We start from the raw sequence: 21833 nt of genomic DNA on the forward strand, positions 1-21833 counted from the left end.
GATGGATTATGAGTATATTATGATTAACGGAGGTTTACTTTATCCTTACTGTTTGGACGCTGTGCAGCCTATTGTTGTGACGGTTACACACGCCTATTGTATAACGGGTCAGAATTCGCAGCAGCTGTTTAGATAAGAAAAGGGCTTATTTGTACCGACTTACACGAAATAGCTCCCAAACCACAATCAACCATATGGCCTAATTGCCAATATGATATATAAGAATTATTAAAAAGTGAGCATTCATAACCTGTTATGTACTTGTACATGCAATGAATACTCCTCGCCTATGTTTGTTGCAGTCGTGCAGGTCCACCAATAGATGGAGCTGCTAGCACCGTCAATGTCATTTTCGGTTTGTTTTTACGTGCAGGAGATAAGGGTGTGTTCGGCAAAGATAGGTGGCCATAGATGGAAAGAAAAGATGAGAGCACAACCACTGCAACGTTGATACCATGAATTAACACACATATAATCGAAAATTCAACACATTTAAGTTATTTCCGGATGAAATCCCTTAAAAACTGTCATCGTGATCCCTGATAACGCAGTCTGAAATTTCTGAAATATGAAATGTGGATCCTCCTAGAGAATTTCGCTTAATTTACAACGTACGTGCTCTAAAGGTCTTAATGAAAGGCGTCGAAATGCACAGAGCAGTCAAGTAATGTTCTACACAGAGGAATTGGATGGGAATTCCAAAACTTAAAGAATGCCTTTGTGTGTGTACTAGAAAGATGCCATTTAAAACTAAATACAAATTTCAAAATTAAATACAGATCCAGTTGTTCAAGTATCCCATTCAATGAGGAATCTGTTTGTTTTTGTCATTCATCTTTAAGCTTCAAAACTGCTCTCATGTATTCGGATTTTTTTTCCCTTACCCAGTAATGTTTTCTGCTGACATAAATCATAAGACACTTACTTCCATAATGACTTGCATATGAGCGGGCAGCTGTGTTGCAACACCTTCAGCAAAACATTTTCTTGGCACGTTTAATTCCCCTTTGAAGTTACTGATTAAAGCAGCGGACCTGTATGGTTGAGTCCTCTGGAATGTTAGGAGATGTTCAATTTCAATAATACATTTAATAATACATTTACCTCTCATGACAGTTCTGGGCTTTCTGTGGTGAGCAACTATCTTTCCAGTTGAATTTAAGAAATTCGTACATCAGTTGGGTATTGGAAATGACTTGAATAACTTATTTTTGTCTAACCAAAGATGGGTTCACTGATGTTTTATGGAAAAGTGCTGTTTATCCCAAGTTTATTAAAAGTGGTTTATTTATCAGACACATGGTTCCCTTAAAATGTTTTCAAAATAATAGTTTTATATTTTGATGGAAAAAAACATCCAATTTTGGAGAAAAGAATTTCATTACTAAACAGGCATTATAGAAATACCCCGAGGACTGCCACAAACTAGGTCATGGACATCACCTACTTATGCGTCCCAGGTTACCCATATCATCTTGCTAAATTTGGATTTCCTTCTAATACTGAGCAAGGTTGATTCTGTGAGAACAAACAGTTTCTCTCAGGGAAAGTATTTAGCTGAACATACCAAACTCGTTGAACAGTCACTCGTACCACTATTGCATCAGTCTTTTTAAGGATCATTGACTTGGGGTTTGCCAAGAATGACACACACACACAAACACACACATCAATTTATTCCTCAAAAATTCAAGTCTTAGTTTTAAGCTACCATTAGATATACCTTTTTAGTGATAATTGCAACATAAGATGCACTTTTCACAGAACAGTTATAAACAGCACAGTACAGTACAGATAAACAGTTTTCCCTGTTTGCCTGTCCAGGCATTGACTAAGTGCGAGGGACTGTAGGTGGGTTTCATTTGTTGTAGTCATTCATTTTGTGGGGATATGCTGGAATGTGGGTAGTAGTTCCTACATCATTCCCACTCTGGAAGATTTTAAAAGTATTTTTCTGTCACTTAAGGTTATGTTGCTGACCCAAAAAGCCCACAGATTAGGTGGATCACCACTGTTCACTATGATTTGTTAACCTTGAGGAACCTAAGAGCATGCAGAACAGCCACTATAGTTTGTGACAGTACTTATGGCAGTGAACAAGAAAAAAACAGTCCATTTTCAGAGATTCAGATGAAATGGACATTTGCTTTGTACTCTTGTGGACATAGAAAACAATATGTTGTGGACAATGAGGACTTGTGAGAACAGGAACTGAAAACAGGAAAGATTTGATCTCAGCATATAAGTACAGAATCATCACAGACTCATGTGGGTCAAGAGAGTCACAAGCTTTAATGTCACAAAGACTGGCATCAAGTCACTATTTTGTCATAAATTATACATTTTTTTTTGGTTCGGCTTGGGGATAAAGTAAAAAAAAAGGTAACAAACAGTAACACTGCCATGGAGTTGTTATTAAATGTTGATGCAAACCTTGGAAGACTGACTTTCAGAGTTTGAGTGGAATGAAATGACCTGCTCTCATTGATGCTGATACTGCAAGGACAATATTAGAGTGAACTCTATGTTTAATTATTACAGCTCTATAAACGGCAACTCTTCTTTGGACATTTTCCTCTGGTCAAATGATTAAATCCTGGACTGTGCTCTCATTTAAGGACTGGTGAAATCAATGGAAGGCCAAGCAAAATTAATCAAACATGAAGGAATTTAGCACCTGGAATTCTGATATTTATGTTAAAAAGCAATCTTGCTTATGCTTACATGAGTGAAATGGGAGAGTAAATGATTCCATGAACAATTTTGTTGACCAGCCTTGCTACTTTGTATATGATAACCACATGCAATTCTGTATTATTTAATACCTTGATCATGCATGAAGTGTTAACCAAATTGTGTGAATTTGAGATGTCACGCAAATTTCTTGTTGGTTTCTAACCACCAATGTTTTATGACTGCAAAGAAGACTGGAGTGTTAATTTTCTCAGCTGTGACAACACAGAATATACTGTACTTCCAGTATCACTTTTGTATCTAGTGGCTGATTGATTCGGGCGCACAAAACCCCATTGATTCACAGCTACTTTATGCTGTACAGAACTCCGCCCGCTTCTGGCTTCAGTGACGTCACCCAGTCCCGCAGTAAGCTTTTTTGCGACCCTTACGAAGATTGAACGTCCAAACAAGTTACAACTGTGGAATAAAGCTCGAGCCGTGTCTGGAAGGCGGTGAATTCAGGGCACAAGAAGTCACAATGGGTGAGTAAACCGTAAGCATTACTTTCTTTTGAAGTGCAGTGTTGAAAATCACTTAGGGAAATCTGGAGGATTTGTTTGAAGTTGGGAACTGCGCTGAGGTAGCGGAATCATCGAGCTGTAAACTAGCGGACGAGCGCCTGTCCGCCTAGTCACGCGGATTACGTTAAATTAAATGAGTATATTAATACATCTGTTATCGTTAATTATCTAACAGTGTTGTGCTTAAGCCGTAATGACTATATTAAAAAGCACACTTTTCTACTCGTCGCCCACGAAAGAATCACACGTGCTTTTTGAAATGTTAAACCGAAAAGCGCAAATTTACTTAACCGCACGGGACTGACATTATCTGAGATGAATAGTAGATGAAAGAAGGCAGTGATTAATTGGACTGACTCAACATTTCTGCGTCCCACTGGAGCTTGGTTCGTTTGTTGCTTTCTGGGTTGCGTGATTGCCTCTCCGGGAGAGGAAATGCGCGCAGGGTTCCGATTGATCGCGGGATGCACCGCATCAGTCTAAAACGTCGGAATGCGGGATAAAACGCTCCGCGCCATCAGGTGCTCTCGCACATCTGGACAACAGTTAGATTAGGTCAAACAACCTTCTCTGAGATAGCGGTATGGACGCTGGGACAGTGATATTGTGCAAGAATTAAGAGGGAAAATATAAAGCCTAAAGAGAGAATGAAAGGGACTTACTTGTAAGCCTCCCTCATTTAAAACAATGAGCCGCAAAACTCAACAAACATTGCTGTTCATAAATTAAAAGGAAGACAAAACTAAATAAGAAATGCCAAGTTTAAGAAACAAACATAAAAAAAAACATAAAAAGGAACAATATAAAGCAATCAATAAAAAGAACAACAAAAAAAAAAACATTAAAACCACAACCCTCCTAGGGGGACTCAAAAATGGAATTTTAGTGCCCCCACCCCACACACACAGATGGAGAGACACTTGACTTTTAAAAGTTCTGTTTCTAAACAGCTGGAATGTCATAAACAACATAAATAAAAAGTGAATGGGCAAAACCCCCTTCATTAAGATCACACCTTAACATCTAGTTTAAAAGCCTTCAGAAATCTTATTCAAGAATGTTCAAGTTTCACGTAGAAAAAAAAGAGATTGAGAGGGAGGGAGAACAAGAGAGTGAGAGAGCTGTTATAAAAATAATGGACCCAGGTCAGGCTGTTTAATGAACTGCAGTTATTTTGGCTATATTATCATATTCTACATTTTTTTCAAATTAGTCAGCCATTAAGTAGTAATCTAAGCGGCTAAAAGGGATAATCAGATTATGCTGGCTGTCTGGTGGATGGGAGGGAGTGACAGCCATAGCTGAGTGTGCTATTTATTCAGCACTTTACATATTTTAGAATTTCTCATATTAATATTTTTAGACTGTCCACACAAATATGCCAACATTAAATCATGAAAACTAGTTAGTTCGTCCCTAAAACATTTGTGGCTTTGCATTGACTCTGTGGTGCCAACCTCACACAAAACAAATATGGTTTATGGCAATGTTTATATTTCCCGTAAACGCATAAATAAAAATGTATCGAAAATTTTCAAGGTTAAATACCCAAGGTGCTGTCAAATGCTCAGGAACAGCTACAAGAGAGTGTTCCATATCAGCCTTTGGTAATAATATAGCCATTTATTTTCTTCACTCTCAGCTTGTTGACCACTGGCCTCTGTCCTCTTTTGATTATCATTATTATTATTGGTCTGAGGATAAGAGGTGACTGCCAAGCTGACTGGCTGTCAAGGAAATGGCCCTCAATAGCAGGAAATGTTTTGATCTGCTTAGCTGGAGAGTGAAAGTGACTTTAGAAGATTTGAACTGACTTGCCCCACAATGGAGAGAAGGCAGAAATGTCCTGTCACTTTATAGCCAGATAAAAACAAAGCTCTCAGGTAATGCGGATGGAGTATTCGCAGTGTTCACCAGACAGCTACTTTTGATAGGCCAATCAGAGGCCATGCTGGGAAACAGAGGCTCTTCTCAGCTCACACATAGAGGGAAAACAAGTGTCGTAAGCCTCAACTCAAAAACATGAGCTGGTACATTGTTTCCAGGTACCTGACTGACCTACTGAAGCCTTGTCTTTTTAACTGCATGCTTTCAAAGTACGTCCAAAGAAAGAACAGACATGGATTTCATAAAAAGCTGCAATCTTCTTTTGGTGACCAGCATGAAGACTAGGAGTTTTTTGTTTAATCTTAACGTCAATTCCTGGCCATTTTTGCCTCCTTCTGTCCTCCCATCAAGAAAATGTCCTTAAATTGGTACCCAGTCAGTTCCGAGCTGTTGTTTTAATTCTCTCTGCCCCCCCCCCCCCCAATAAAATGTTCTTAAATTGGTACCCAGTCAGTTCATAGCTGGTATTTTAATTCCCTCTGCCCTACATCCCCGCCCCCCAACCCAATAAATAAATAAATTGGTACGCAGTCCATTTTTTTTTTTGTTTGGGAGATCGACTTCCATGTGGGAACTAACTGTTGTCAGAAATGACGGATTGCGGGTTGTGAAAGGAAGCCTGTTAAGGACCCCATTCCACCGTCCTCTCCGGCGGCTTTGTTTCTTTCGCGTTGTTCTCCGCATGTTATGCGGGCCCCAGTCACATGGGGGACTAAATGGACACATTGTGTGCGCGAGTGCCGTGTGCACGCGCCTCCCTCCTGTGTTCCTCCCTTGTGTGGGGCCTTTGATAGGCTCAACAAGTGTTACAGTGTTTGCGTAAGCATTTTCTCTCTCTCTCTCTCTCTCTCTCGCTCTCACCCCCCACCTCACGCTAAGGACTGGGATTTTTGTTAATGCGTATAACTTTGCACGGCTCGTCGGGCATCCTGTTCTCTTGACTTCATGAGTGGAAACGCGAGTGAGGGCCCTCATGCTGGCCTCGAACCAGCGGGCCGGTGCTTGTGGTGGATGGATGCCTGTTGAGCGGGTGGCAGTGTAGCATACTGGTAAAGGAGCAGGGCTCGTAACTGAAAGGTTGCCGGTTCGATTCCTCACTGGGGCAGTGCTGCTGTACCCTTGGGCAAGGTACTTCGCCCGCAGTTGCCTCAGAAAAATATCCGGCTGTATAAATGGACAAAATTGTAACCTATGTAAATTATTCTCAATAACAGCGTCTGCTAAGTAATCGCAATGTAATGTGATGAGTGCGGTCTTCAGCTTCTCTGAGGAGCACTGCTGATGTGGGGGTCCTCTGATGCCTCAGCTAACAATGCACTTTAACTGTGTGGCACAGCAGTTTGGGAGCCATAAGCATGGGGGAATCTGAGATGGGGCCCCTGCATTTGTACCCTTGAGCAAGGCCCTTAACCTATACTGCCTACGCAAGTGTCCAGCTGTAGGAAGGGATCATATACAATCCATACGTGCGGTATGCTAGGAAGGGCCATCTGTGAAGTTAATGTAACCAGCACAATGGTACTGCATCAATGTATCACGGACATTATGAGGAGGTTGTGTTTGCTGGGTTTTGCGGCGGGGTGCAACGGATTGGAAGAGAGGAGCTAATCTGGGACTTTTCCGTACACCTGATACAGCATGTTAATACGGCATCTCATCCTGGATCCCATGCTGTTCGGGAGGAAGGGCTGCCAAGACGCTCCTGCTGTGGGGGAAGGGGCTACGTGATTTATGGTGAAACAGCAGAATTCACAGCATTGTATGGAATAGTAATCATAACTACAGACCACTGGCCAAGAGATTCCATTGTTCAAAAGCTTATTTCCCCTCATGGAAGGAGTGAGTAAGTTTTGTGTGTGTGTGTATGTGTGTGTGTGTGTGTGTGTGTGTGTGCGCGCGTGTGTGTGTGTGTGTGTGTGTGTGTGTGTGCGCGTGTGTGCATGTGTGTGTGAGTGTGTGTGTGTGAGTGTGAGAGAGAGTCCCCGTTTTCCACCCTTCTCAATGGCAGGGCTACTCTACCCTGGTCTTTGAAAGCCACCGTGTCTGCAGGGCGACTATGTAATTTCAGGGCTACTCTGCAATTTCTGCAGACTTTCTTTCCAGCCAGACCCTTAGCTCAACCACCTGATCCAACTCATTATAGTTTTGACTGAACTCATTTAGCCCTCGTTCCCAGCCCTGAGAGTGTGAATGGCGTAAAGACAGCTGGCCGGCTTCTGCAGTACGGCACAACAAACTTCATATTTCAATAACAGACAGTATACTGCGACACAAGGCCAAATCTGAGCAAGCCATTTGGCAGGGCGGCTATTTTTCTTTCCCCAGTCTCGCTCTGGGCTCAGAGGTGTTGGATTTCCTCGGCAACAATGGGCATGCTGTGTAAAAAAAACACACTTTCGTTTTCTTGTCAGAGTGCCCAGTTGCCCCCCTCCCTCGCTCTTCCTTCCTGCACTGTGTCTGAGTGTTTAATCTAATAAGCACGTGGTGCGCTTCACAGATTCTGATCTATCAGGCTGGAAAGAAATCCATCTGTTCATAGGTTCAGAGCTGCTCTGTCAGTGGGTTGTGAAAACCTCACATCCCTCTTCTCTAGCACCATCTCTGTATAGACACAGAGCAAGCTTGCCGCTTGTGAGAGAGGAATTTTCGTAATTGTGTAATTGCTTGTAGGTGCTCTTACTGGTGACAGTATTGATTGTTCCATGAACACGTTAATGATCTAAAGCACTTTCATTGAAAGAAAACATTTTTCCCTAACCAATTAGTCCATCAGCTATTATGTCCAAATTTAAATAGCTTAAAACACATACAGTACCAGTCAAAAGTTTGAACACACCTGATTAAGGTAATGGGAACATGCAGTTGAAGACATTTTGTTCTAAAGACTTACGCTTAAATGCTTGAAATTTGTTTCTTAGACAAATATAAATAATGAAGTTGGTGCCTATGTATGCATTTCTACCCAAACATTTTTATTTTTAAAAAATATTTCTGGCTACTTTGAAGAATATATAATATAATCTAATATTTAAGATAGTTTTGATTTGCATTTGTTTAATATGTTTTTTTGGTCACTGCACAATTCCATTTGAAATGTATTTGTGATTGATGTATTTGTTTTGATGTCTTTACTATGTCCAAACTTTTGACTGGTACTGTACAACAAATCATTATTAAAACATATTTTGTGTGCAACACGGACAGGGCCTGCACGCGTGAGTGGCGCAACCTCCGTGAAATTGCATTTCCGCCGTTTTATTTTTTAGACCTAACATGACTTACACTCGTAATGCCTCTGTTCAGCAGAGCTCCGCTGTGTCCCGCCAGCTGTCATGGCAAAGTAATTGCCGTTGGTTCCCATAAATCTCCTCCCCTGCCTTGAGTAATATCCCTCCGCATGTCTCTGGTCGTTTAGGGTGCTGGGCTCGAACCGCAGCGGAAATCAGGTATTTAACCAGCTAAAGTGGGCTGCAGGAGTGGAGTCCTGATCTGAAATTCGAGGGATCTGTTGAAACAGCTGGAATTACATCTTACGCTCTACGGGCTGGGGAAGGTGGTTTTTTTTGTATTTTGTCAGGAGATTTTGTAATGAATAATCCTTGAGGTGTGTGTTTCTAAAAAAAAAAAAAAACTTCCAAGGAACGAAAATCTAAAATGCATAGTCTAGGTTTCAGGCTTTGATTCTGAGTCTGGGATAGGATAGAGAAAGGTACAGCAGGCTTTGATGGATGAGGATGATTTAATTCAAGGGTATATTAAATGTCTTATGCCTGGCACAAAAGTTTATCATGCATGTAATAAGTGTGATCTCAGCTAGTTATCTGGGGGTTTTGGAGCGGCAGGGTATGAATCTGTCAGTCCTCTGGTGGCTACGGTGTGGTACATCACCACCACAGGGGCTGCAGTGTGGTGTAGTGGTGAGGAAACTTGGCTTGTATCAGGGTTTGCGGGCTCAAGTCCCAGCTGAGGCAGTGCTGTCACATCTTTGCATTGTACTAATGTGCCATCGAACCTCTGCACCATAGAAATTCGCCATGCCAAAGAGATAGTGTGATGTTGCCTCTTTCTTGGCTGAGTCCTCACAGGAATTTAGCGGAGTCATGTAGCCACTGGCCCTTGCCTTTGTATCTTTAATAAACAGCTTAGATTCGTTGTTTTCTACTCTGTTTCTTTTTTCCAGTTCAAATGAAAAGAGTTGTAAAAATGGTCTTCGTGGTGGGTGGAGGGTCAGAAAATAAATCCTTGACATTTAGGAGCAACAAAATGCTGAGAGCTGGGAAACTCAGTTGGGATTTGAAACAATACACTGTAGTGGCTTCGTAACCACAGAACACAATGATTTCACAATCCCGATAAGCAAGTTAGACCCTTATTTGGCAGTAGACCTATAAATGAACCCCTTTGTTATACCTTTAATTCACCACTATGCTGTTGTGTAGTATTTTTAGTATCAACCTTGGTATACTTCACTCAGCCACAAAGAGAAGAATTTGTGATGATGTTCGGACCTATTAGAGGAACAGCAATTAGTCAAATGACCAAAGAGAAACATCACACAGGAAATACAACGTTTATTTCTTGTGTCTGTTTTTTTGCATCCAGTGCCTTCACAGTACATCTGCCGTGGGGAAGAATGAATTCTGTTTTCTCCAATACAGCACAAACATGCCCAGTTTTTGACAGTCGTGTCTATGCCTGCCAGTGTTCTTTTGTTCGGGCCCCTTAAATAATGCATGAGGCCAATTAACCATTTGACTGGATCCAGAGGAATGCCCCACCGCTAGGCAGCGTGGCCGGTCTGGTCTGGGGCAGGACCGGCAGAGAGGCCCCTCTGTGTAAACCGGGAATGATCTGGCCTTTTCTAACGGTCATCTGTCCGGTCCGAGTGACTGCCAAATATCCTCATATTTAGTCCTAAGAAGAAGGACAGCATTCATGGGACACGGGCATATGCAAGATTGATTCATATTGTTTGGAGTACAATGAGGCCTTCTGTGGTTATTTCTGAGCGGACGGTGCTTTAGTGTGAAGTATTGCATTTTATGCAAAACAACCCCTACACACACAGAAATCAAAAACCAAATCACTCCATCAGTTTGTATGTATGTACGATAACAATATTGTCATCAATAATATTTTACATATAATTTACAGTTATGGTAAATTAATTCCTCTGGACTTATGAAACTTATTTGAACTAGTACATTCGTGCTTGAAGAAACAGAACCAACTATAAGTGTTTTTGTTTTGTATGATTTACTTATATTTGGCAAATATTCAGTAAAATAACAAAAGGGCTTTGTCCATACATCACAGAAATTGATTTAAGCAAGCATTTATTTTTCATTTCTGTAACATTTTCAATTAATTTCAACAATTACTAAGCTTAGAATAAACAAAAAAAGACAGAAAGCTGATTCATATCTACCGAAACAAATTTCCATACAATCAAAGCATGAAGGTTGTGTTTGAGGTGGTTACAGCAGTACTTTTATTTGGCTAGGAGTCCAGTGAAGGGATTACACCGGGCTGCAGGGCGAGGTTGTTGACCCCCCTGTGTGGCTATCGTAAACAGGGGAAAGAAAGGAGGAGTGGAGGTGGTGTGGAAGGAAGCCATAAACAGCAGACATGGAAAGGAAGTATCAGATGAGATTTTTTATGGTCGTAGATGGGAGTCTTTTTCTCAGTGTGGTTAATTATGTAAGGATTGAAAAATACTCCTGAATCGTCATTTGGAACTTCAGTTAAATACTGTATGTTGCACAAGTCAGCGATCAAAGCACAGTTAGGTTAGACTGCCGATTTGATGATCGATGGGGGTGTATTAACCTAAATGCCTGTGGAGACAGGCCTCAGAGCTTGGTAATAACAGCATAATAACACACAGCGTTACCCAGTAGTATCCAGTAATAGCAGTGTCACTCCGGCAGTGCGTTTTGTATAAGGACAGGGAGGGAAACGAACAGCATGGCTATTCAGTCTGATCCTGTGACTTCATCAAAGGAGACATTACGGCATGCTCTGGTTGCTACGCTATCCCCGAACCTGTCCCTTACAGATTGTTTATCGTTTTCCCCTTCGGCTTTAATGCAGAGATTTATATGTGCTTGTGCTGCCTGTCACTGCATCACCTTGAACCCTCACAGATGCTGAATCTGTCCCTGTGAAGCCCTCTTTGTGAAAGGCATTTCATCTCAGGATAACGGGTGCAGCGTTTTTACATCCGCGGAGGAAAGAATCTGTTCCGTAGCAATCGCGGAAATGATGTTGGAATATCTGGCTGGAATGCATGTGATGAATAATCAGCTTGTAAAAATGCCCCCAAAAATTGTGTATGTAAACAATTTTCAAAAAATGAAAAGGAAGACAGCGGTAGGATCACGTCAGGTGTAGTCTGTTTTTCAGTTAGTATTTTTTTTTCCATGGCACAGCTCTCCAGAGTTAGTTGCCATGGTTACTAGCTAATACTGAACCAGGAGCCAGTGATAAGCTTGCTTTGAGCTAATTCCTTAACTCCTTCTGTTCAAAACGGCGGAAGAAGCAGCAATATGTACTTTTTACATCTCTGTGCATTTATTGGTATATCTGTACAGTATGTGAGTCACTTTCTATTTAGCTAAACCATCTGTTATGGGCATATGCGCTTAGGCGTGGCGCTATTATGAATATGTGCCTAATATGATGATAACCCAGTAACCTCCATATCCATCATCTGCTTAAATTTCCATCATAGCCTGGGGATGACAGCACAGGGCTGCAGTGCTGGGCGGGTGGGCTGTCACTGAAGGCTCAGGCTGGAACATCTCGCCATAGGGCATCACAGAGGTCATACGGGATGTCACAGGGCCTCACAGAGCATCACAGGGTAATGTAAGTTGTCATAGGGTGTCACAGGGTGTCATAGGCTGTCATTGGGTAGCAGGAGGATTCCCCCTTTGCCCCCCCCAACTAACACACACACACACACATACACACAGATACACTCTTTCTGTCTTTCATAACCTCTCTCTCTTTCTGTTTCAGACACACACACACAAACATACTCTCACAGACATATTAGTACATATTCATGTGCATAAACACACACATGGCACATGCACGCATGCAAGCCAGTGTACCCACACTCGCTGAAGTTTCACTGAAGATGTTTTTATCTAATGCAGCTTTGTACACGGGTACAGATTTTTTCTTGCGGAAATTCAACACGGAGATGATGCGTCTGTGAGCATAGAAGAGCTCTCCACCGAGCCGTGCTTTGCTATGACATCAGACTAGAATATCAGACATCTAAAAGACACGGAAAGTGGGTGGGAGGATTGCTATAAATAAGCCAGTCAAAGTAACTGCCTAATCTGTGCCTCTCCTACCGCTTGCTTCCTACCTAGTGCACATCTTAGCTGCTAGCGCATGATTTCACTTATTTAGTCATTACCTCCTCACATTTCTGTCCTCTCCCCCTGCTCTCCTGTCTCTCTACTGAGGTCTGTTTTTAACAGCGGGGACTGTTAGCGTGGCGTCCAGCATCCCACATATCATTTACATCTGTATGGCACAAAGTGCACCGCTCTGCAGACTTCAGTGGCTGTTCAAGGCTGCAAGTAGGTGTGATTTCGGTGGCCCGAGAGACGCGTTGTCGAAAGCGCTGTACCCTGCCTACTCGGTGCAGGCGGATCTGACCTTTTTGCTGTGAACTGCTCAACGGCTTCCTGCCCGAGCTGGCCCCGAATGAGCGAACGGAAAAAGCATGCATGTTTGGGGCGCTGCTGCACACGTTGTAAGGCCCACTGAGAAAGGGTGAATGGTGATAATAAAACTCGAAACAAGCAATTATGATTTAATGGCTGCTGAAGCTGGTTCTCGGCAGTCGGGATTGACGTTTTCATCCCCCGTGTGCTAAATGAGAGAAAACGATGAATATTCCCTGAGCTATAAATATATACGCAGTTATTACATTATCATATTGCCGGGCATTACGTATGCATTGGTCATGGCAGATGCCATCGGAGCCTTGCTTTGTCAACCGATTCTGCACCAATAATTCATACGAGCAGCGCTGCACGTACATAAACAGAATCATGCCTGCATGGTGCACAGATGCGCGCCTCTGTGCTTCTTTGTGTGTCTGACAATGAACACACACACGAAGCATTGTGACTTTCCTGGTGCCTGCCGGTGAAAAAAAAGAAAAAAAAAAAATGAGGATGGCGGGGGGGCGGTTCGGGGTGGCGTTTGAGAAAAAAAATGAATGAATTTTTAATCCCGTTTGCAGAGTGCTATTTAAAACATCAAGGGATTCCTAGGCTGCTGTGATGCTTGCTGACTGGCTGGAAAAATAACATGGGAGCGGAGCGGAGCAGAGAAGAGAGCCGTTGCCCCCGCTGTCTCTGCGCTGCCTGTTTTCTGGTGTCTCCGATGCGCGCACGGACGCTTCTGGAAGTCTGGAGGAGGGTGGCTTGGAAAAGAAACGGGCGTTTTAAGTGAGCAGGCCGATGCATTAATGCATCCGCCATAATGCCATTAGCTCGTTTTCGAAATCATATCACGGCGGTTACGACCGCGATTGTTTCTGTCAGTGGTGGCCGATGACACACGAACTTAATTCGCTCTGCCGGGTGATTGCATTATGTCATATATGCAGGCTCCAAATGGATTACCCCCACTTAACTATTCGCCAGAATCTGATTTCGCAGCATCAAGGCATTTTCATTAGATCTATCCTAATTTAATACTCCACACATTCGGACCGTAACTATCTCTCCGTTTCGCAGTGTAAGCCGAGGGCCAGGGTGCGTCTGAGGGAAACGCGTTTTCTGTGATCTGAGGAGAAGCCCGTTTCCACATCACACACTGATGCCCCATAAAAGCCTTCGCTGAATTCCTCACAGGCTCGCCTTTTTCTTAGCAAAAAAACTCTCCGAAAATGTGTCAGCCAGGGGTTCGGCCTGTTCCTGGCGCTTGTCATCTGGAAAAGACGGTATCTGGAGGAAACAGAAATGCTTCCGCAAGCTCTCTGCGTTCCAACGGCAACGGTGACAAGACCTGGCAACCATGCACCCTGACCACTTGGAAAAGAAATATGGCTGATATTTGATTGGTGGTGTCCCATGAACATCATTCAAAAGACAGCCTTGTGTATAACTGCTGAGAAAGCTAGCGAGAATCATTATGGACTGTGTTGTTTTCCCTCTCTCACTTTTTTTTTTTTAGTTTTTTGCCCTTCTGGGTCTTGTAGTAACTAATGAAGCCAGGAGAATGAAGGGGCATTCCTGGAAATCATGATGAACCTTTGCCCGAGCCAAGAGACTGGCAGATTGTTTAATTGTTCTTAATTACAGTTTCTCTACAATTAATTAGTCAAACAAGTAGAGAGGGAAAGAGCATTTAAAGATGTGTCTGATTTAGGTGAGGTTAGACAGAGAGCAGGAGAGATACAGTCTATGAAATGTGTACACATCTTGGCAAAAAACACCCTTGTAATTCTCAACCTTGTAATGTCCCACTGTCTCTTTGCATTTGGGAGATCTGTAGGCATGACGACCCTTGTAAACTTCTAAGGACCTGGGGTCTGTTTACACAGTCACACCATGAAAAAGTATTAGCTCTCTGTGGTTACTTAAGGACAAATGAACTGTGAAATGTACATACCACACTGGGTCTTCCTACAGGACGGCTGTAAGTTTAGGAGCAGAGTGCTTCCCTCAGCCATTTTAGATGTAATTTTCTTCTGTCAGAAATGTGTCTAATGGAATAGTTGGAATAGCATCAACCTGTTGTGAAGCGAATTTATGGTCTGAAATGTGAAATTAAGGTGAGGGGTGGAAGTCATGTGAAGATCAGGGGGTTTTTGGAACTGGGTGAGAAAATGTGGGGCAAATTTGGTGGAAAACAGGTAAATATCACATGAACATCTCTGACTGATGGATGCCGCCTGTGTAATACCACTCTTGCCTCTGTTTCTCACAAACCTCTTGCTTCTGGTGTTTTCAAAATGAGTGATTTCAACTCTGACTGTCAAAAAAAAAAAAACAGCTCACGCTAATATGTTTATCCACCAGGTGTTAGGTAAGGTGAACATCGAAAGGTGGTGAGAAAAACAGCAATGTGAGGCCTTCCTGCGCTTCCAGAGCACCCTCTCAGCGTACGCCTGCTGTCAATTTGCAGCAGCTGAGGTTCGACGGGTCTCTATAGTTACGGCGATCCTGGTTGCTAAGTAACCCTAAAATAACTAATTGCATGCTCAATGCTAAACAGCACACTTACAATGAAGCTTTCGGGGCTCCGTGCTGACAGGAGAAACCTTGAACAGAAACGCGGTATCAGAGACCAGCTCCCTGTCTGGGAGATTGGCAGTGGTGCAGGGAGATGTAAGAAAGCATTGTCTGACCGAGTCTGAGTGATGCAGGCTCTGGCCCCCAGTGTTATGCGAACATTAATCGCCGTGCAAGTTTCACAGGAAGGAACATAAAGGCCTTGGTGTTCCCTTTAAATATATGCTCCGCTTCTTAGGGAAAGTCGACAAAGGACATGCGCATTACTGTGACGTTAATACAGATTAGTATCTGTCTTATTCCGTAGGACCTTATTTCATTCATAATTTCTTGCCCATTTACAACATAAAGGAGATCTTTATTGAGCATGAGTGGTTTGTCAGTATTGAACTGCTACATGACTGAAACCCACTCAGATTGAATCAGGCATTGTGGTTAAAAGCCTAATAAAGACCACTAAATTCTTTAGCACACTGCTGATTTTAACAATAAATCATCAGTTGGGAAACAAGGTGCTAATAGTTACATCAAGAAGTGGGTTGAAACCGTGTTCCTTGGTGTTTTTGTTTGAGGAAAACCACCTTGCCATGTGCATCCATCGATTCACTACAATAGCTTCTGCCTCAGTGTCTCTATAACACACTATCAATTATTCCCTTCCTATTAATGTACCGTCATGATGGACTAATTTAATGCTTCTGAATGTTTAATGCCTTAGTGGTGAGTAAAGTTAACAATCAATGGATGTTCCATTTATATAGATAACTGACTATTAGACCGACGTAAGCTGCAATCCCAGGGTAGATCTGGCCCCCTTTGTGAGCACTTCATACCTTTGCATGGCCACTAGTGGTACTCTCCTGTACATACTCAATGAAGGACCAGCATGCATTGGGAGCCTCAGTGCCACAGGAAGGGTGTGGCCCACTTGGGACTGGCACCACGAGCCAAAACCCTCAACCTTCAGGACAGGTAGAGGCAATTCAGTGTGAAGGTAGGGGATTCAGTCTGGGATTTTTGTCAGTCTGTGATGTGCTCAGTTGTGGGTAACACATTTAATCATTCTCCAGATATTTTACCATGGTTTCCCCACCTCAGTCATGCTTGATGAAGCAAATTAGGAGTTGACTGAACAGAGGTGTCCATCACTCTGGTGGTTTGAATAGGCGAGGGTATATTATAGCGCTCCTGTGGTAGTTATCCAAATAATGCAGAAGTAACCCTCAAATATGTTCACGCCTAACATGAAAAATATGACCACTGTTAACAATAAAAAGGGGACTTTTTTGCCCCCAAGGCAACCTTTAATTCAAACCAGTGTCATTTGGTGACTTGGTTCTATTATCGCCAGACCGTTCACTGGTTTCTCATCTCCCACAGAGATAGATGACATGTACAGAGAGTCTTCATTTCATACCAGTGCAGACCCATATGCTGAGTGAAAATCTTTGAAAGCTGTCGCGGTGGCTGGTTTCCTTTCTGAGGGGAACCAAAAGCCCTCTACAAAGCAGGAAAAGATGCCATCAGTAGAGGGTACTTTAATTAGAGGGATGATCAAAGGTTTGCCTCATAGCCAGGCCAGGTTGCTGCCATTGCCCAGGTTTATTGAATCATGATCAAAGTTTAAACCCAACTTTACTTAAAATCTAAGTACCAGTCTCAGCATCTGGGGCTCACAGAGAAAGCCACAGACAGGAACATACAGTGACAGAGTTCCCATTACACGTGAAATCCTCATCTCCACAACATATGTTCTACCTCCAAATGCCCCCTGCAAGGTGGATCATGGGTAAGTTCTTACAGTTTTTCTACTGTAAGACCCAGGCCTCTGTTGCCTGTTGGTACCCATGTTCATATAGCCCAGACATCTCTCACAGTCTTTCATAGTCCCATCTGTGACCGTCTCATCAAGAGTAAGGAAACATATACGTAGGTGAACACTAGCTCAAAAGAATACCTGTTTATGACTTTCCTCTTTTACTTCCTGTAACTTTCCTCTTTGATACTATTTGTATCAAAGGTAATCACAGGCATATAGAAATGTATGTCCATGAACAGGGAGATTGGATAAAATCCACTGACTGTCTGAATGTCTGAAAGTTATAAAATACTGTTTCATTATATTTAATCTTACCTGATGTTATATCTTTTAACTTGAAGCATGTAACTCATTTGAAGTATAGTACACAGAGACAACGTTTGCAATTGCGTGACATCAATGTTTTTAGTAACTGTGATCTAGTCTCTCCTCGTGGTGAAAGAGGAGGGCTGTCATCTCTGGCCAATCAGTGTGAGAGCTAGATAAAGCCTGCTATCAGTACTATTACACTTCTTGTCAAATTGCCAGTGTTCTTCTAAATCCAATTAAATGGTCCTGTGATTCATATCAATCTATGCTGCTCTGCTGAGGAGGTAGAACAGGAGAAGGATATTTGTTGGCCACAGCTGTTGCCACTATTACAAAGAAAACACAGAGCCAATCAAAAAAATGTTTTCCAATCTCTCATTGTTTTGTTTCATAATCATGTTCTTATTGTTAATGCTCTTTATATTAAAGATGGTTTTGCTGAAAGCTAAGCTAAGGTTATTCTTACCCCCAAAGATTTAATGCACAATAAGTTGTTGACAGAGCAGTGCATAAGAGCTCATCAGGAGAAAACAATGTCGGTAGACTCATCCCCTCAGAGATACCTTTAGGTTCACAGCCCCCTTGGCTACCATCCAGAGGGTATGTACAGTTACTCTTAAGTAGGTCACAATATATGGTGCAGTAAAATAAAGCAAGCTTCTGAAGAACAGATTTTCCGCCTTTTTTCAGAAAAGCAGTTTTGGTTCATTTTTCAAGTAGCAGTGCACTCGTTACAAAGTTCACAGATCAATCATATTTCGCAAGACAAGAAAAACCTAATTTCATCCAGTATTGAATTTTTGTCTGTTTACTAGTTTCACCCTGTCTGTAGATGTACAATTCCCACCTTTACTGATTACTGTCCATGAAAGCAGCTGACAGCCTTGATACTACAGCACTGTGGAGAGCAAGTAGAGGGAGCAAATTTTAGCGTTAAACAGCATCTTAGCATCTATTTTTAATAAATGTTTCATTTTTATGAGAAATATCTCTGTTGCACAGAGAAAACACAAGAGGAAACTAGAAGGCTTGTAAACAGAAAGGTTGCTGGTTCGATTCTGCGCTGGGGCACTGCTGTTGTACCCTTGGGCAAGGTACTTAACCCACAATTTGCCCAGTAAATATCCAGCTGTATAAATGGATACTATATAAAAACTGTAATGTAATGTAACTCTCAACTGTAAATGAAATGTAAATCACTGGGTAAGAGCATCTGTTAAATGAAAGTCTACCAAGACAAAGAATCAGAAAGTCACCCATTATTGTGCCTGCAAATACACAGATATATAGTCCACAATATTGGTTTCCAGTTCTGTGGGGGTTCAGCAACATCCTATTAATTTAAACGAGGGGAAAGCCAGATCCCACTGAAACTATAGAATCGCAAGCTAGAACCTGCAGAAATGAGGAAACCATTCAGGATTCAGTAGGAGAGGAGGAGAAATCCAACTGTGGTTTGGATAGAGCATAATCTAGCATCTGAAAGAAACTTTGCTGTGAGAAGGAAATGCTGATTTAAAGTATTGACTTTTTTTTTACTGACTTTAAGTAATGAACTGTATTTGCTGGTTAGAATTTTGAACATGTGCATTTTTTGAAAGATTATTGGTAGCTATAAAAATGAAATGAGGTATTTTCCCATTGGTTGGTATTTGTTAGCCAATCAGAGCGGAGGTGAGCGAGGTGGTCTGTTCCAGAGCTGCTCACTATATTATGCATGTGCAGGCCCGATTCTGTCAGTTCTGCTTCCCTCTTTGGCGTGCTGTGATTGGCCGTCTGTGGTTCCATGGGAGATTCCCTCAGCCCCAGAGGGGTTGGTCACCACCCAGGACTCCTGACGGATACGGACTGGATATTATCTTGTTAACATGGTCTGTTAGTGCTAGCCCATTCTGTGTTAGTGAAAGACGTAACCGAAGTCTGGATCTGTGTCATGCAGCACTGAAAATCTCCTGTAGTCAGCACAGATAATGTGTCTGTTCAGTTCCCTGAACAGTAGTGCAGCTTTTAAGTCCACTTAGGAAATCAAATTCTGTGCAAAGGAATTATTGTACTACTTCTGCCAACGACTGAAGACAAGCGTTATACTGTAATCCCGACATCATTGCATTGAACAATCATATCAATCACAATTAAAGATTTTTTTTTTTCCATTGCATTCATATAATACATTTACAGTTTTAAAATCTTGCAGAAACAGCTCTACACCAGTACTCTGTCAGGCAGCGTAGGTGTAGCCACAGCACTGACGTCTGGGGCTGACTGTGGTCTAGGTCTCGGCCTGGAGCCGTCAGGCTGTGGTTTCGGTCTCGGCTTTGATATACGAGTACTCCTTCCTGACTCTCACACAGGTCACAGCAGCAGACGGAGGAGAGGGAAATTCACTCAGACATTAGTTTTCCACTCAGCCCCTCCAGTTACCAACAAAGACAAGGGGGGGGAAAAAATAAAAACATCAAATTGAGGAGACAGCGCGTTTTGCCGCTCGCTGTGTCTCCCGTGGTGTACAGAATTCATGCAGAGTTGATGGAGAGGAGGGAGGAGGGTGCCGTGCGCTCAGACGCGCTGGCGTTGGGAAGTGTTTCCGCTGGGTTCAGGGCAGAGGGTCTCTGTAGAGGAGCCCTCGTGGGGCTTCAGTGTTGGAGGGACTGGGGGGGGGGGACAAGACGTGTGGTACTGTGAAACCGCCATATTGTGTTTTGACACAGTGGCAGTTGGAAAACTACGTAATAGATCATGTTTAAACAATGCCCTATTAGACACTGAATCTGAATCTCAGGAGTGTCTCTTGTTTTTTGATGGCCTATTGCATTTTGTAAAACACCTGGCAGACCAGGTGTGTATCCCTGAACAAGAGGTGTCCCAATAAGGAGCGTTATTGCATTGCTTGTTAGGATTTGTAGTGAGGGCACAGTCTGATCGGACAGTTTTTAATAGCCACTGTGTGTGTGTGTATGTGTATGTGTGTGTGTGGGTGTGTGTGTGTGTGTGTGTGTGTGTGTGGGTGTGTGTGTATAACATCCAACGGAATACTTTCCGTGGGGGTGTGGTTTCACATGCAAGCTTATTCTGGAAAGAAGAAAATTCAGATCCTCTTAGCCATACACATTAAAAGACCATTTACAGTTTATCTGTGAATCATCACAGAAACCACTCTGTTTGCCCTTTAAACCTCAGTCTGCAACATTAATGCACTTGTAAGCCTTTTAATGTGGAAAAGCTAATTATGAACACTATAGTGTTAGACTGACCCAAAAAAATGAGAGCAGCCCTCTCATGCTGTACTTGTTCATCTACAAAGATATCCAGAATATCGGTGTGAAATCGGCCTGGATTCAGTCAAATAAACTTATCTCACGAGAAAGTGCTGTTCTGTCAGATACAAGCCCCGGCAGATCTACATTTTCCTCACTGCTGTGTTACAGCAATTGTGACCTTTTCACCGCTGACTTGGTGGTTTCGATTAATATTAGTAATATATAACGTTACTATTGCGGTGCCAGATTCATCTGGGATTTAGTTTTGTTATTTGGCACAAGAGCACGTTCGGTTGAGATGACTTGGCACTTTAGGTTGAATCCAGGGGATTGTGTGGGTGTCAGTCAGACATGGGGAATAAGGCAGGGACGCTGTGATGATGTTGCCAGAGGGCCGAGGAGTCTATAAAAAGGCAGAGGAGGGGAGCTGTGGAGACTGAGAGGTGTGGAGTACGGTGATGTCAGCGGGAGTGCTGTCTGAGACCATTCATGCATAAGCCGCTGGATCCCAGCAATGATATTACCAGACAGCAAAATCAAGATATGGGTGAGCTATCTGAACGCAGCAGAGCTTTCAGCGTGTAGCGAGAACTGTGTGTGTGGTTGTCTTTTTCCACTATCTGTACGTCTTAGTCTGCATCTATCTTTCTCTTTCTCTAACACACATACTCTGTCTCTCTCTGACACGCACATTCTTTCGCATACACACACTCACACCCTCTCTCTCTCTCACACACACAGACACACATATACATATTTACACTTTCCCTCTCTTATACACACATGCACATGGAAAAAGCTCAGGTTTTATAATAAATGATATGACATTAGGAATTGTTCTGGTGCAAGGCCACATAATGAGCAGTGCATAAAATCTAATCAGTTGACTTTTACTGCAGCACACAGTAATTCTGCTCAAACTATCAGGCCATCAAAAAAACCCAAAAACAACAACAACAAAAAAACTACCAATAACACCATCTGGTAGATTTTGAGCATTGGCTGGGGTTTGGAAAACAGTTTCATGGAAACAAGG

The 21833-nt window shown here is 42.5% G+C and overlaps 1 protein-coding gene across 1 annotated transcript in view; it reads left to right on the forward strand.

Annotated features, from left to right (window-relative positions):
- The first annotated feature begins 3106 nt into the window (after positions 1-3106).
- gpm6ab (glycoprotein M6Ab) overlaps positions 3107-21833 on the forward strand; it is a 61731-nt gene continuing 43004 nt past the window's right edge. Inside the window, exon 1 of the mRNA XM_036516722.1 lies at positions 3107-3218. Coding sequence (XP_036372615.1) covers positions 3215-3218 — 4 coding nt within the window. The 5' untranslated portion in view covers positions 3107-3214. The remainder of the gene's footprint in view (positions 3219-21833) is intronic.

Source organism: Megalops cyprinoides, chromosome 22, assembly GCF_013368585.1.
Source record: "Megalops cyprinoides isolate fMegCyp1 chromosome 22, fMegCyp1.pri, whole genome shotgun sequence".
Lineage (NCBI taxonomy): Eukaryota > Metazoa > Chordata > Actinopteri > Elopiformes > Megalopidae > Megalops > Megalops cyprinoides.